At 51.5% G+C, this 11,944-nt stretch overlaps 2 protein-coding genes across 6 annotated transcripts in view; both read left to right on the top strand.

The window, feature by feature from the left end:
- The window catches only part of DLGAP3 (discs, large (Drosophila) homolog-associated protein 3), a 51,599-nt gene extending 50,534 nt beyond the window's left edge, over positions 1 to 1,065 (top strand). Inside the window, exon 12 of the mRNA XM_004678774.2 lies at positions 204 to 1,065. Within this exon, the coding sequence (XP_004678831.1) occupies positions 204 to 422 (219 nt within the window). The 3' untranslated portion in view covers positions 423 to 1,065. The remainder of the gene's footprint in view (positions 1 to 203) is intronic.
- A 3,973-nt stretch (positions 1,066 to 5,038) lies between these two features.
- SMIM12 (small integral membrane protein 12) lies at positions 5,039 to 8,243 on the top strand. 5 transcript variants are annotated; one of them, XM_012722585.1, is made up of 2 exons: positions 5,039 to 5,103; positions 7,818 to 8,243. In XM_012722585.1, the coding sequence occupies exon 2, from the start codon at positions 7,823 to 7,825 to the stop codon at positions 8,099 to 8,101; it is 279 nt and encodes a 92-aa protein (XP_012578039.1). In that variant the 5' UTR covers positions 5,039 to 5,103; positions 7,818 to 7,822; the 3' UTR covers positions 8,102 to 8,243. The 5 variants fall into 5 exon arrangements, with proteins under 5 accessions (XP_012578039.1, XP_012578040.1, XP_012578041.1 ...); XM_012722586.1 differs by having other exon boundaries at positions 5,073 to 5,154; XM_012722587.1 differs by lacking the exon at positions 5,039 to 5,103 and adding an exon at positions 5,161 to 5,372.
- The last annotated feature ends 3,701 nt before the right edge of the window (positions 8,244 to 11,944 follow it).

The raw sequence follows: 11,944 nt of genomic DNA, 5'->3' as shown, positions 1-11,944 counted from the left end.
GGCGGGGCGGGACGTGTAGTGGGCTTTGACCTTGTCGGAACTGGTGCACCGAGGGCTTCAGGTGCCGGCCGAGGTGGGGGATTCTAGCCGCTCTCCCGTGCCGGATCGCCTCGATTTTAATCTGAGTGGGCCGTGGGGGCGTGAATTGGGAAGTCGGGGTGGGACCCCATCCCAAGCTAAGCCGCCGCCCCCTTTCCCGGCAGGAGGAGAAGAAGGTCCCTCCGCCGATACCAAAGAAGCCCTCGCGGGGCCGGGGCGTGCCGGTGAAGGAGCGCTCGCTGGACTCGGTGGACCGGCAGCGGCAGGAAGCGCGCAAGCGGCTCCTGGCGGCCAAGCGCGCCGCCTCTTTCCGCCACAGCTCGGCCACCGAGAGCGCCGACAGCATCGAGATCTACATCCCGGAGGCCCAGACCAGGCTGTGACCGGCCCGGCCCGCCCACGGGCCCGCGGTTTTCTACCCGTACTGTACACCCAGCGTCGAGGTCACTGTGAACGCGGGCCGCCCCGAGCGCCCGCCCCGCCGGCACCGCACGCCCCGGCTCCTCCTGCCCGTCACACACTCGTGGGTTTTTTGCCTTCCTGACCCCACGCGAAGGCGCCCGGGCTGGGCTGGGCTGGGGGCCGTGCCTCTCCGCCCTGCGCCCCCACCTGGAGTCCCCTCCTTCCTGGTCCGACGCTTCGACCCCACCTCCTCCCCATGGGCACCATCTCTGCCATTCTTCCTCCCACGGGCCAGGCCGGGCCAGGTCCACCATCTGGGCTCTGCGACCCCCTCCCTCCACCCCCGCGGGGCTGGGCTTCGTGGGGATCAAGCTTCGTGGCTTTTTATGAAGAATCCCAAATCCCGCCTAGGAGCCCGCCCCACCCTCCCAGGGGCTCCACCCTCAGCCCTCCGCCCACCGGGCCCAGGGACCACAGTGGCTGGACCCACCCAGGACCGGGGCGCCTGGGCCTCTCCCCTTCCCCAGCTGCTGGGGAGCGGAGATGGGGGCTTCCCTTTACCACACCTGTGGCTGTTCCCACATCCCCTGAGTATCCCAGGAAAAATAAAACGGCAGAACTGCACTCGAGCCAGCTGCTCTCTCCAGAAGAAGCCACCTCTGCCCGGGCGTGGGGGGTAGCGGGTGGGCGGCCGCCAAACCAGAGCCCATCCTCACGCTTTGGGAGAGCGGGGTTGCCAGGGGCCAGCTGGGGGAAAGGGACGTCTGCCCTCTGGTGGCCACAGGAGGAGGGGCTGGGGGCCGGCGAGGAGGGGAGGATTTCACCAACCTTTCCTCTTCTAATTCAGGCCATTTCCCTTTCTGCCTCCCAGGCCCGCCAGGGTTCCCCCAGAGAGACAAGTTCAGAGTCCAACACCTGATGCACAACAGCGTGCTCAGTAAACAGAGAACGTGGCTATTCTTAGATACGGACAAACATTGGCTTCCCTTCCCATGAGGGTACAGTGTTCCCTCCACCAGTCATTCCTGACCAGCAGCAGAACTGTGGAAATTTGTGTTGTCACACTTTCCGATGCCACGATGGGTGGGCACTGGGTGGGGGCAGTACGGGGATGGAGGGCAGAACTTGCCTAAATAGGAACCCAACCTGGTGGTGAGGCTGCTGTTTACTGGATGCTTACTGTGGGGTGAGGAATGAGTGCTCCATGCGATGTAGCTCACCCGTATGACAGATGAGAGAACCAAAGCTCAGAGATGTCAAGTGACCCGACTAAAGTCACAAGGCTGAGTGCTGGACCCAAGTCTGTAATGCCAAACCACGAGCTTTTAGTTCTATACTCTTCCATCTCAGGAAGGGTTGATGGCAGTCCCCAACTGGAAAGGTCGACTTTCTAGTCCTTGAACCATCCGTAGGGCTGATGTGTCACCCAGAGGCAAGAGAAAAAAAAAAAAAAAAGACTTCTAGAGTTGGTTACTTTTCTAGACCATACCGGACTAAACAAATTTTCATTTATTCAGCAAATGCCAAGAACTGGCACAGGCCAGGACATAGCACTGAACAGGTGTAATTTTCTGACATTTGGAGCTTACCATTTTGTGGGGAAAACAGACAGTTTGAACAGCAGTTGCCATATAACAGCAAGTGCTGGAAAGATGAATAGGTATCAGCCACTTGAAGAGGAGGCCTGGGACCAGGAAGGATGTTCTAAGGTCAGAGAACAGCTATGCCAAGGCCTGGGGGAGAAGGGTTTGGGAGAGCAGAGGATTGAGCGCAAACCACGAAGAGGTTTTAAACAGGAGAGTGGCATGAAGCTACAATACTTAGCAGTCCAATTTGGAAGACCTGAAAAGCAAAAAGTCATACACACACACACACACACACACACACACAACTACAGGAAAATAGAGGACACACATGTGAACCAAATTCCCTAAAGTGAATCAGCTTGGAGCAGATCCCAGATTCCTGGCTTACGTCCAAGACTTTGTGAACAGGCTCTGTTCTTGAATGGGGTTTTAACAAGTACTTCAGGTGATCCTCAGAAGCATCCAGGTTGCGAACACTTAGAGCAAATGAGTGGCCAAGAGTTTCTATTGGAAATGCCCATTTGTGTGTTTCCCATAGACTGGCCAAGCAAAGCCTCAGCTGGGTCACTTTACCTCTCTGAGATTCAGTTTTGTCATCTCTAAGACTGTGAGTAATCCTATGAAGCAGGCATTGTTATATTTTTATAGGTGAGAAAACTGAGGCTTGAGTGGTAAACTAGTTTACCCCAAATCACAAAGCTGGGAAATGGCTAAGTCTCAGTTTACCTCTCTACGTTGTCGAGCTTTTTATGGGTCTTTGTCTTTACTCAGAAACTGGGATGGGTTTTCTGGGCACTGAGGAACAAGTCAGCACCCTAACTCATTCTGCTACAGGCAGGATATCTAAAATCTCCCCCATAAGGGTGGGTGTGGGGGAGTTTCTTGTGGTGTGTCCTAGGAGGTTGTTCTGGGCTCCATGGATACGTGAATGATTAGATTCAGTCTCTGTGCTTGAGTTGTTCTCAGTCTGGTACATAAGCAGAAAGGTAGGACCCAAAGGGAGGTTCAGAGGAGACCGGGGGGAGGGAGCCTTCAATAGCCTAGAGGGGGTCTAGGAAAGCTGTCTGCAAGAAGGCCCTTTAGAACTGGGTCTTGCAGGGTGAATTAGATTTTTTCAGTCAAAGAGGAAAGGGAGGACATTCATTTTAGGCGAAGGAATCAGCTTGGAAGTGTACGCATGAAGAGGAATGATGGGAGAGACAGAGACTGGAGAGCAGTGACAAGCCAGGACAGGGGGTGGAGAACACCGAGATATGTCCAGAAGGGACCTGTCAGTGAGGATAGAGAGGTTTCATGAGGAAGATAGGGAGACCACTGAGGGGGTTGTCAAAGAAGCCCAGGTAAGAGCTGATGATGATGAATTGGGACATTCAGGAGGTAGTGGCGGTGAAAGCTGGGTCTAATACAAAGCTGGGAATAATACAAAGATTTCAAGATGTCATTCAGGGTTTTGGTTTAGCAAATAAATAAATGGACATAGGATATAAGGATGAGTAGATTTGGGGAATACTAAATATTCTGGTGACTGTTTGCTGAGCCAAGTGTTTTATACACATCAGATGATCTGGTACTCAGCAACCCCAGGGGCTGGGTACTATTCTGTCTTTAAAAAATCAATTAGTGTAAATAGCTTTTCTGAAATTAGCAGCCAGAAGAGTCAGGATTTGAACCCATATCTGATTCCTAAATCCCTGCTCTCAAGCCCCACTTAGTCTGCCTGACAGACCAGCCAGTCATCACTCCAGTCACAGCTCAAGGGCAGGCTCTTGGGGAGCCTCCCCTGTTCTTGCGGGGCACACCTCTGTGCTCCTTGTGCATACTTGGTTGCAGTTCTCCATTTTGTAGTCCTGTCTGCTTCACTGGTAGTCAGAGAACCCCTGAGGGTAAAATGGGCTACCTCACTTTTGCATCCCAATGCCTATCATGTGTTATTTGCTTGACTGAATGCTATTTATTTTAGGCAGTTTTGTTTCCTTCTTTATGTATCCAATTAGCAAACAAGTTCTACTGACTTTCCCTAATTGTCTCTTTATACTATTCCTTTCTCTCCATCTCTGCTGCCAGAACTTAGCCTGGGGATTTTTGAGATCATATAGAAGGGTATCAACCATGGGAAGCTTCCTACCGAGGTACCCCTTATGCCTGAAGAAGTCAGAGCCACTTTGGTACAGGAAGGTGGAAATGGGTCCCCACTTAGATTAGCAAGCATAAATAAAGCCACAGAGATGAGAAACAGTTATCTCTGCACAAGGGAATCTAAGGGGACTTTTATATATGGGACTCAGTATATGTTACAAAGATAAACAGATATGCCTGGCAGAGACTAGTGGAATGAGATGGGGAGGCAGGGCTACATGGGGCCATTACCACTTGAATTTTGGTGTTTTTTTTCTACCCCTGAGGAAGAAGATAAAACAGATACCTGTATAGGACACAGTGGGGACATGGAGGATGGAGTGAATATTTGTACCTGAGGGACTAAGATTTAGATTTTAACTATATTTCAATTATTTGTAGACTACCAATGGTACCACTTATTTCTCTGCTTGTAATATGACTGGCACAGCACTTTACATAAATTATCTTATCTAACCCTCCCAACATCCTGTGAAAAAGTGTTATTACCTTTACACATAAGAGGGAGAGGAGGCTTCGATAGATTAGTGTTTCCAAGGTCACACTGCTAGAAAGCTAGTCCAGATCCAAAGAGTTCTTAAGCACTAGACTATATTCTGCTAAGGGGAGCTTCTTGAGGTCAGGGAGCATGTCCTTTGTTTTTGTGTGCCTAGACCTAGGTCTTAGAGGATGCCTAATAAAAATCAGTTGAATAAATGAATGAATGAATGACCTTTCACTTTCTCCACGCCCAGAGCCCAAGTGGTGTCGTCGCCAGGGAGCCTCCTTTACACGAGGGGGCGCTGTGGCCACCTCCGCCCAGCGGGACTCTTTCGGACGCCTAGCTTTTTCCGTTCTGGCGTCCAGCCAATCGCTGCGCTCGGAGAGATCTGGCGGCCTGGGGGCGGGGTTCGGGCCCGGGCCCGCTGGGAGGCTGGGAGCTACGACGTGGGTGCTCCCGGTCAGTGGGCGGAGAGCGGGGCCGGGCGGCCGAGTGCGGGGCGCGGCGCAGGTGGGCGCGCGATCCACGGGGCCGGTTCCTTCCTTGGAGCGGCAGCCGGGGCCGCCCGTTGCCGTGGCGACGCCGCCCGGCAGTGACCTCTGAGTTAGGGGAGGGGTGACACCGAGTGTGCGATCCAGCCTGCCAGACCCGACGGCTGCCTCTCACCGGCTCCGAGGCAGAGTCTAGGCGCCCAGCTGACGCTCTGTGGCCAGAGCTGCTGGCCTCAGGCACGTGGGTGAGGACGGTCGCTGACGAGGCCTCGAGTTGGTGGGGCACTGGGAGGGCGGCGACCGCCCGGAGAGGGGAGAAGGCTAGGATAGTCTGCACCGCGACTGGCTCGCGTCCGCGTTCGCGGACGGGGCTTGAGCGTTGGTGAGGGCTCACTCTCCCGCCCTGTCAGGCCTGCTGTATTCCCATGAAGCCGTTCCCAGATCTCGGGCCGCGGCTCTGCTTTGGGTCTCTGGGCCTCCGTGACCCCGGCAACCCAGTTGACCTTTACCGGCTCTTAGGCTCTCTAAACATCCGGCTGGAAGGATGCGTCCCAGTATTTTCGAGACACTTTCGCCCCGTTTGATAACCGGGGGGTGGCGGTAGCGTATTTAACTTCTTGTAATCAACAAAGGCACCTGCTGTGTACCTGGCTCCTTTTGAGGTCAGTGGGTGGGTGGATGACTACTGTGGCTTTACACTAATGAATTACTTGAGCTGTCCTTCATTCATTCATTCATTCATTCATCAGTTTTTGAGCACCTTGCGGCATGCAGGGTAGCAGGGGGCCAGTGATGGTAGGGCACAATAGCCCCTGCCCCGACCCAGCACAAACCCTGCTCTCTTGGAGCTTAGAGTGTTTTTGAAAAAATGCAGATTAGTGGAGTTGGCCAGCACAGTAGCAGATTTGGAGAAAGTGATTTTAAATATTGGATAGGTGAATAAATTGAATTTGGGAATGATTAGAGTGTGACCAAGGTATGAAAGAGAAACACAACACCTTGTGCCGAGTGAGAGAATAATTGTAGACTCATGCTCGACATGATTTCAGACAGCTTGGATATCTGAATGGAGAGTTCCTGTTTCGGGAAAATGTTTTCTTATAGAGAACTTGCTTTAAAGGTAGGAAAGCTCGAGATTCTTCAAGGATGCCTCTTTGAGCAACTGAATCCTATACTTTCACCGAACTCCGATTATGATCTTAGAATGTGTGAAAAGGGCAACTCTAGATAGTGAAATGCCACGCTGAGGGGTGGGGGCAACTGCAGGCCCTCCCCAAAGTCCAAGATTTGAAGCGAAAGCAGACAGCTGTCCGCAGAGTGGTCCTTCCACTGGAAACACTGCGGCTAGGGAGGTGGAGAGACTTGGTTCAAAAGCAGTGGCTCTGTCACTTCTGGTGATCTCGGACAATTTAACATGATGTCCCTGAGCTTTTGTGACCTTAGACAAAACTCTGGGGTAATAATTCCTACCTCATAGAGGTATGAAGATGAAATGATGACTAGTGTGTGAACTGTGCAACATGGTGCCTGGCGTTAAGACAGAGGACCTAGAGGTGAATCTGCCCTTTTCCCCTTGATGACTCCATTATAGCATTTGGTCCATAAAATGCTGGAAGTCCTCCAAAGAGAGAGACAGAGAGTCATCTTATTCTTGGTGAGTTTTCAATTACTTACTTTTGATCAGAGAGAGCCAAATTAGAGAAATACCTACAGAGATGTAGGTTGAATGATACTTTAGGATAAGCCTCTTAAATCCTCAAGTAATGCCATCTCCCTCCCCCAGAGAACATAAGGCTCAAAGGACGGAGTGTATGTAAACTGTTCAGCCTAAGGCCTGGCTTCATTAGTATACTTACTAAATGGTGGCTGCTGTTATAACTGTGAATAATCTTTGAGACTAAATGGCCATTCGATTGACCCAATGTTTGTGCTATTGTGTTATACTTAATTTCAGGAGACTGAGGACATTCCACTATTTTTTTCTGGTCATGACTTAGAGAAACTTCAAGTCCTAGTGAATCCAGAGTATACATAAGAGGCTTATGATATTTTTATGAACTTATTATGCAAATGTGAGGGTATGGGTTTGGTTGAGAGAGTATTTTGAAAGTGGTTTAGTTAGCAGTTTGATAAAGTATGAGTTTATTTTATTGTTAGAAAAATCCACTATCTAAAATCCAGGCTGACTGGCATTTGACTCCTCGGTTAGGTCCCTTATACTGTACGTGAGGCAAAGGAGCTACTTCCTATTACCCTGAGCTAGGAAGCTCACAGTCGAATGTGGTTGGTGGAAAAGCGCTGGTGGTGCTCATAGAGAAATTGTATAGTGCAGAAAACGGCTCTCTCCATTTTTGACGTTGGCAAACTGTGGAGGGTGGGCCTGGGGTCAACAACAGACTTGACCTCACGGGCATGCTGCCAGCATGGTCGCACAGTTGGCACAGTGTGGTGGTGCCGGAACTAGAGATTCACTCCTGCTCCCTCACAGTTGTCAGAATTCCCTAGATTATTTCAGGGGCCCTACTGTTGCATAAAGCAAGGCGTCATCTTGCATTGTCCCAAGTGGGCTAAATGTTCGGTAAATTGTGCCAGGCTGCTTAGTAACTGAAGCGCCCTGCTGGGTTGTCCATATTTGGGGGCGGGTGCTGACTTCCTCCCAATGCTGCTTGTGCTCTCTTGCAGGTGTCATGTGGCCCGTGTTCTGGACCGTGGTGCGTGCCTATGCTCCCTATGTCACATTTCCAATCGCCTTCGTGGTGGGGGCTGTGGGCTACCACCTGGAATGGTTCATCAGGGGAACAGATCCCCAGCCCGTGGAGGAGGAGAAGAGCATCTCAGAGCGCCGGGAGGACCGCAAGCTGGATGAACTGCTAGGCAAGGACCACACCCAGGTGGTGAGCCTTAAGGATAAGCTGGAATTTGCCCCTAAAGCCGTCCTGAATAGAAACCGCCCAGAGAAGAGTTAATGGAGGACACGGGACCCAGGGCAGGGCCGTGACTGGTCCTGCTACCAAGTTCACCCAGCCTCAGCACGCACACCTGGTCCGCTTTGTTGCTTATTCTGGCCCTTGTCACAGCCCCAGCTACACAGGTTCTGGCTGCTCGGCTACGCCAGACACACACACCTGCTGCAGAGGCGTCAGCGCAGAGGAGGACCCTTGAGGGCTCTGGTTTGAAGACTGCGTCTGCTGTGTTGGCAGGCTGTGGTCACGGGTGCACTGCTGGAGAGTGCTGTGAAATGAACACTGGTTCTCAGTCTCCCTGGAAAGGCAGTTTGGCCTCAAGTGGGAGTAGCTGGGGCTGGGGTGTTGCCTGTAGGAGGGAACCTATGTGGCTAGTCCCGCTTGCCCTGGGAAGAATTCAAAACTACCGTGGCTTCTTCACTAGTTTTCCTTGAACTTGTGTTCATTCTTCCTGAAACCCTGCTCTATCCGCTCAGGAGTGGGATTCCTCAGGCACGGAAAGCAGTTTTCTGTTCTTGGACGCTCAGGCTGTTCACCTTGGGGCAGGTGCATTTTCTTGAAAAGAGTCACCATCTTTCCACCCTACCACATCACTGTATAGTGCAAAACCTGATTAAAATGGCACTTGAGAACCATGTTGATCTAACTCTAGATGGTGTGTGGGGCCTGCTTAGGAGATGCAAGAGTAGGCGTTTCAGGGTAGGGAAACGTCAGCCTCTAACTGAGGACGCTGGGACGTGCAGGAGCCCTAGAGTTGTATGGTGACCTTGGGTCCTAAGGCACAAGTTCCCCACGAGCCGAGAGGTCATAGAGCCGTTCAACTCTAAGTCAGAGGAGCCAGGAACTAAAGTCAGAGGAGCCAGGAACTAACCATCGCCATCAAAACAATGCAGTTTCATGCGCACACACGCCCTTTTCCATATAAAAGGTGTAAAGAAAACATGGAAAGATTAGAAAAAGGTCAGCTACATTCCCAGGGCTCTAATACAATTAAAAAAGGTCATCTTGCTGTCTTTCACTAATTCTTGGCATAGCTTTTTTAGATAGTTACCATTACCATGCATGCGATTTTGTGTCTTCTCACATAGTATTTTATGTAGTAATCATCAAATCGCCTTCTTACCATAGCTCGTGATAAGCTATTGTTTTTGATAGCTCGTGATTGTTCCCTCTCCAAGTGAGAGTATGGCATAATTTGTTTCTAGTAATTTCCCTATTGCCAGACTTGGGCCTTTTGGTTGTTTACTAGTGTGATACCACAATGCTGTTCTCCCGGATTTTGAACTAAATGATAGGAAAAGTAAATGGCATTTTGGGTGAAATGGAATGAGCCATTTTAAGGGTCTCGATGCCTAAAATTATGTCTTTCCAAAGGGGCTGTAGAAGTTTATACTACATGCTGCCCCTTAGCCCGTTGCTGGTGAGACTGGACGTGAAGCAAGAGTAGAGGCCTCCTGAAGTTGACTGATGTTTTGCCTAAGTGAGCAAACGGAAATCTGGAGCATTTGATGAGGAATGGGCTCCTTCCAAAAGGGAAAAGGTGTTTGCCCTGCTTCTTGGGATCTTAGCTGTTAAGAGGTGGGTGAAGGTAGCATTCCAGGACTGCTAGAGATGCTAGCCGTGGAAAGGGAGGAGCAGGGTGATGTGGAAGGTGGTGACCTGAGCAGGAGGGAGCAGGTCAAGTCTGGGCTTGCCTTCAGTGTCGCGAGGCCTGTGGGGAATTGGAAAACAGCTTTTGTTGCTTCTCAGGTGCTGCAGAAAGCCAGACAGCCAAGGAACTTCTCTGCTATTAACGAAGACTCGGAGTCTAAATGAATTTCCAACAGGGGGAGCTGGGAGAACCCCATCAAGAGCAGCTCTGCCTCGTACTTTCCCCAGCCCGAGCTTTTATTAAAGATACGAACAAAGGAACAAGAAAGTAGCACACAATTGTGTTTATGCTTCTACAAATTAATAAGTTACAAGTGTTTTAGTCAATAGGGGTAAGCGCCCAAGCCAGTACATCTCAGAGAGCAGAGTCAATTCTGGGAGGAAGCTCTGTTTCTCCTAACCTGAAACGTATGCAAACAGATGTGTCTCAGAAAACTCCGGCTCCCCTTTAGGGCTGCAGGCTGCCAACACTCAGGCGATAAGTCCCGTGGGGGTGTGGGGGTGATATCTGCTACTGAGGAAAGGCTGGGTTTCTGGTTTTCTAAATAGAAGTGCTAACTCAGCGGGGACTGCTGAAGGGCCCGCCTCGGGGACAGGCCAGTGCTGCCTCCCGGTGGCGGTCCTGAGCACGACCAAGGCGGGATCCACCACAGGGCTTGACTAGGAGCCGTTCAGAGGAATAGGAATGCAGAGCCCTCAAGGCCAGAACCTAAGGCCCAGGCCTGCCTAAAGGGGGCAGTGGCTACCCAGTGGCTTTCGGTTTGTGTGGCTTGCCCAGGGCTACCAGATTTTCCAGTTTTTTCCCCCTAAGAGATAAGAAATTCAAATTTGTGTGTGTATATGTGTGTTTTTTTGTAAAAGAAATCTAAGACCCAGGGGCCTCCAACTTGTGACCTCTCCGGCCACCTTCCTCTAAGGAGATCCAAGAGGTATGGATTTCACAACTTGGAGCAAATATTAGACCCCAGGATTGGTTTCCCTGGAAATACGTGGGCATCCTGTACCTATATAGTTTAACACGATCAGTTAAAACATTTGAGGACAGATAACCCACAGAAGCAGCACCAAAAATGTTTTCCCACACACTGGGACATTTTTGGCTCTCCAGATATTTTAGAGTCACCCTGTCACCACCGCTGTACCTCCCCCCAGTGCTCGCTGAGGAAACCCTATCTTTGGAAATCCAAGTTGCTCCGTTCTTCCACTCTCACTTTGATTGTGCCCCCTTTTAGATAATTTCATTTCTGGGGCTTGCCCTCACTAGGTTTCTGCCTCCAGCAAGTCTATTAATATTCTCAGCTAGCTTGCTTTCCCACGGGCTGGCTGTGAAGCCATCAGATACACAGCCTCGCTGCCTGTGGGCAGAGGCAGGCCAGCGTGCTGGAATGAACTGGGGCCTGGGCTGGTTTTCTTCCGAGCTTGCTGATTCACCTGGGAGGCATGTGGCCCTCCAGGACTAGCCCAGCGGTCACGAGTCCCTGGAACACGTGCCTGCGCTTGTGATTTGGGCTCTGGGACGGCGGTGGCTTTAGAGGGGTTATCCGTCTGAGCCAGGCAGGAATAGCTTCTCTGCCCTTCGCAGCCCAGCGTCTGGTGCTTTTCCACTCTCTAGAGCCTTTCCTGTGCTTCTTGCTGTGTTAGCACAAGTTGGCTGGGCAGCTGCCAGGACAAGCTTCAGGGAGCCCTTTGACATGCCAGCGCCCCAAGGCCCGTGCCGCTGGGGCTGTCCTGATTGCCGAGGGCTTAGCCTCCCTGGAGTCGCTGGAAGAGGAAGCAACGGCTGTGGAGGTGAAGATCTCTAGCCTCGCCCTCCTTTCCTTTCCACTTTGGCGTGAGTCCGGGAGTCCTTGCAGAGTACAAGTCCAATGGACATGAGTCCGACAGGCTGGGGTTCTGGACACTGCCGCCACACGGAGCTGAGTGACCTTGGGCAGGTCACAGGCTCTCAGCTTCAGGCCCCTTACCTCAGAGCAGGTGACTAGGTAATTGTGAGGTGAGGGTAACAGGCAGAGTCCTTGTAGCATCCATAGCAACTGTGGTGCTCAGAAGGTGTTGGCTGCATTTGATTGCAGGAATAGTCTGTTTCCTGCATGAGCCTTGTGGGCCAGGGACATTGAGAGCCAGAGGAGCGAGCATCTTGGCTGGGGGTGTGATCACAGGGACCTTCCCAGGCCTGGTGTTGGAGGACTTAGGAAA

This window comes from Condylura cristata, unplaced genomic scaffold (assembly GCF_000260355.1).
Source record: "Condylura cristata isolate star-nosed mole 26May11 unplaced genomic scaffold, ConCri1.0 scaffold00008, whole genome shotgun sequence".
Lineage (NCBI taxonomy): Eukaryota > Metazoa > Chordata > Mammalia > Eulipotyphla > Talpidae > Condylura > Condylura cristata.
This window is presented reverse-complemented; position numbering and strand designations above follow the sequence as displayed.